The sequence below is a fragment of the Zootoca vivipara genome, chromosome 10 (genome assembly GCF_963506605.1).
Source record: "Zootoca vivipara chromosome 10, rZooViv1.1, whole genome shotgun sequence".
In the NCBI taxonomy this organism is placed as follows: Eukaryota; Metazoa; Chordata; class Lepidosauria; order Squamata; family Lacertidae; genus Zootoca; species Zootoca vivipara.
Genome location: NC_083285.1, coordinates 64,747,914 through 64,750,403, shown reverse-complemented (window position 1 = coordinate 64,750,403; position 2,490 = coordinate 64,747,914). Strand labels below are relative to the sequence as shown.

The window sequence follows — 2,490 nt, the reverse complement described above, 5'->3', positions numbered from 1 at the left end:
AAAAAGGGGTATCTTTAATTAAAAGAGAAAGAAATCTATGAAACTTTTCTTTGTGCTGTGCTTTCTTCTGCTCATTCCAGGTGGTTAACATGCAAAGTACAAATTTTGACCAGTTTAATCTTTCACTTTTTACCGTCACGTAGGCAAACAGACCGTACTAGGTCCTTGTACTCTGCATTTCAGATTCCTGCAAAAACCTTACAATAATCCAAAGCAGTTCTGAGCAACCTGCCCATCTGAAGGAGCGACTCAGCTCTCCGTGAAAGTGGAAGAGGAAAAGCTCTGTCGCCACTGCTTTCCAGTTGCAAATTTTGAGGAATCTTCTGAAAGTGGTACGCCATTAATCCACTCATTCTCATACGAGACCCAGATTCTAATACGAAGCTGAAAAAACCTGCTGCCTGAAGCCAGCTCCTCCTACAGCACTGCTGTGTCACAAAGCAAATCTGATCGGCCCGCCTTGTGATTGGACACCTTACCCACCCAGGGGTCCAAAGGCACGGCCCAAACCCAACTGAGAATGTGAAAGGAAGGCAGAAGCCTAAGAGGTGTGCTAGGCACAGGCAGAGCTAGCTACTCTGGCACCCAGAGTGGCAAAAGCTGTGCACCCAGGGGCGGGGCTATCTGTCCATAGGGGTGGGGCTGGCCACCTACAGGGGCATGGTGAGTGCCCCGAGGGGACGGGGTAAATGTCCCAGGGGGGCACTGCCCATGGCAAGCTGCCCAGGAGGCGGTGCGGTGATGTCACCCCGCCTCAGGGATGACAGCTGGGACAGGCTGCACCCACCACACTCCCTTCCTCCACCAGTGGTGCTAGGGCACCACCACCACCCCACTTGTTTGCTGCCTGGGGCAAGCCAAAGGGAAGTAAATAGGGCTTACCATTGCAAAACATTGCAAGGCTCTAAATAAAAGCCCGTTTCAGACTGGGATCTCACAACTCTGGGAATTAACCCTGACAAACCCAAGAGAGTTGAGCAGATAGGAAAAGCGCTAATTTACAATCAACCTGACATCACATTACAGCAATGCAATATGGGGACAGCCCTCCAACAATGCATGGCAGTTTGTGGAATGATACTTTTGATTGGAATGTTAGGTGTAATTAAATAGAAATGTGCTTTTGTGGAGTAAGGTGATTCAATATACAGTTGTACCTTGGAAGTTGAACGGAATCTGTTCTGGAAGTCCGCCCGACTTCCAAAACGTTCTGAAACCAGAGCGCGGCTTCTGATGGGCTGCAGGAAGCTCCTGCAGCCCATCGGGAGTCGCAGAAGCCCCATTGGACGTTTGGCTTCCAAAAATAGTTTGCAAACCAGAACAGTCACTTCCAGGTTTGCGGCGTTAGGGAGCCAAAACATTCAACTTGCAAGGCATTCGGGATCCAAGGTACGACTGTACATTGTTGCGTCTTGCAAAAATGTGTGACAATAACGACATATTTAGGAGAATGATCACACACAAAACGAGAGATGGATAGCTTGTGTCCTTTATGCAGGTTTCACATGGGAAATATGTATGGACCTTGCAGATGGACAGGAAAATGTTAACGGGTTTTCTTTGGGTGGGTGGTTGTGTTATTTCTTCGTCTTGGTCTTCCAGTTCCGTAAGAGGTCAAGCAGTCTCAATGTCCCAGATGGACTCCAGAAATTTTTATTCGTCACTAGTGAAAGGTATTAAGAATTTTGATGTCACCGGGGGCTTCAACCCTTGCAAGCTTCTCGTCAAGGGAGACCGAGCTTTCCCTGTGCTGGTGAGTACAAATGGCAAAATACTAATAGCCGCATCCCAGTACGGGGCAGGCCAGATGGTGGTGACGGCACACGAAGCCATGCTGCAAATGCCCCAATTCCTGCCGTTCATTAGAAACAGCCTAGAGTGGCTCAAGCCATCCCCAACAGCAAAAGTGGGCGTCCATCGGAACATGGCCACTCTCTCTAATCTGCTCATCAGGAATTCTGTTCAGGTGCATCCGAATGCCATCCTTGGGGACTCCTTTGGGGTCTACTGTATCAATGCCTATGACGACACACAAGCTCGCAGCCTTGTTCAGTTTGTAGAGAGAGGCGGGGGTCTGCTCATTGGAGGGCAGACCTGGCATTGGTCCTATCAACATGGAAAAGAGAAGGTGCTGGCTGAATTTCCTGGCAACCGGGTGACTGGCGTGGCTGGAGTGTACTTCGCCGCCGCTACGGGAGACAAAGGGGTCTTCCCAGTGCAACAGGATATACCAGAGGTTTGCCCAAACCCTGAGTAAGTATACCAATTTATCTCCATTTATTCTTGGGAGAAGAAGCAATGCTACAGTCAAACTTTGGTTCTCAAACGTTTTCAAACATTGCAGCTCCCAAACACCAAAAACCCGGAAGTAACTTCTCCGGTTTTTGAATGATTTTCAAAAGCCAAACATGCTACGCAGCTTCTGTTTTGAGTTTCCCTATTGTACTGAGACTTCCGCTTTCAGCTTTCGGTTGTCGAACGTTTTGGAAG

The 2,490-nt window shown here is 48.7% G+C and overlaps 1 protein-coding gene across 1 annotated transcript; it reads left to right on the top strand.

Moving 5' to 3' along the window:
• The first annotated feature begins 219 nt into the window (after positions 1–219).
• Positions 220–2,299, top strand: LOC132592703 (TRPM8 channel-associated factor 2-like). The gene is made up of 2 exons (XM_060279218.1): positions 220–332; positions 1,603–2,299. The coding sequence occupies exon 2, from the start codon at positions 1,628–1,630 to the stop codon at positions 2,255–2,257; it is 630 nt and encodes a 209-aa protein (XP_060135201.1). The 5' UTR covers positions 220–332; positions 1,603–1,627; the 3' UTR covers positions 2,258–2,299.
• Positions 2,300–2,490: the final 191 nt, after the last annotated feature.

What these genes read in the sequence shown, in the direction of transcription:
- LOC132592703 (XM_060279218.1), top strand. Translation starts at nt 1,628, where the DNA reads ATGTCCCAGATGGACTCCAGAAATTTTTATTCGTCACTAGTGAAAGGT.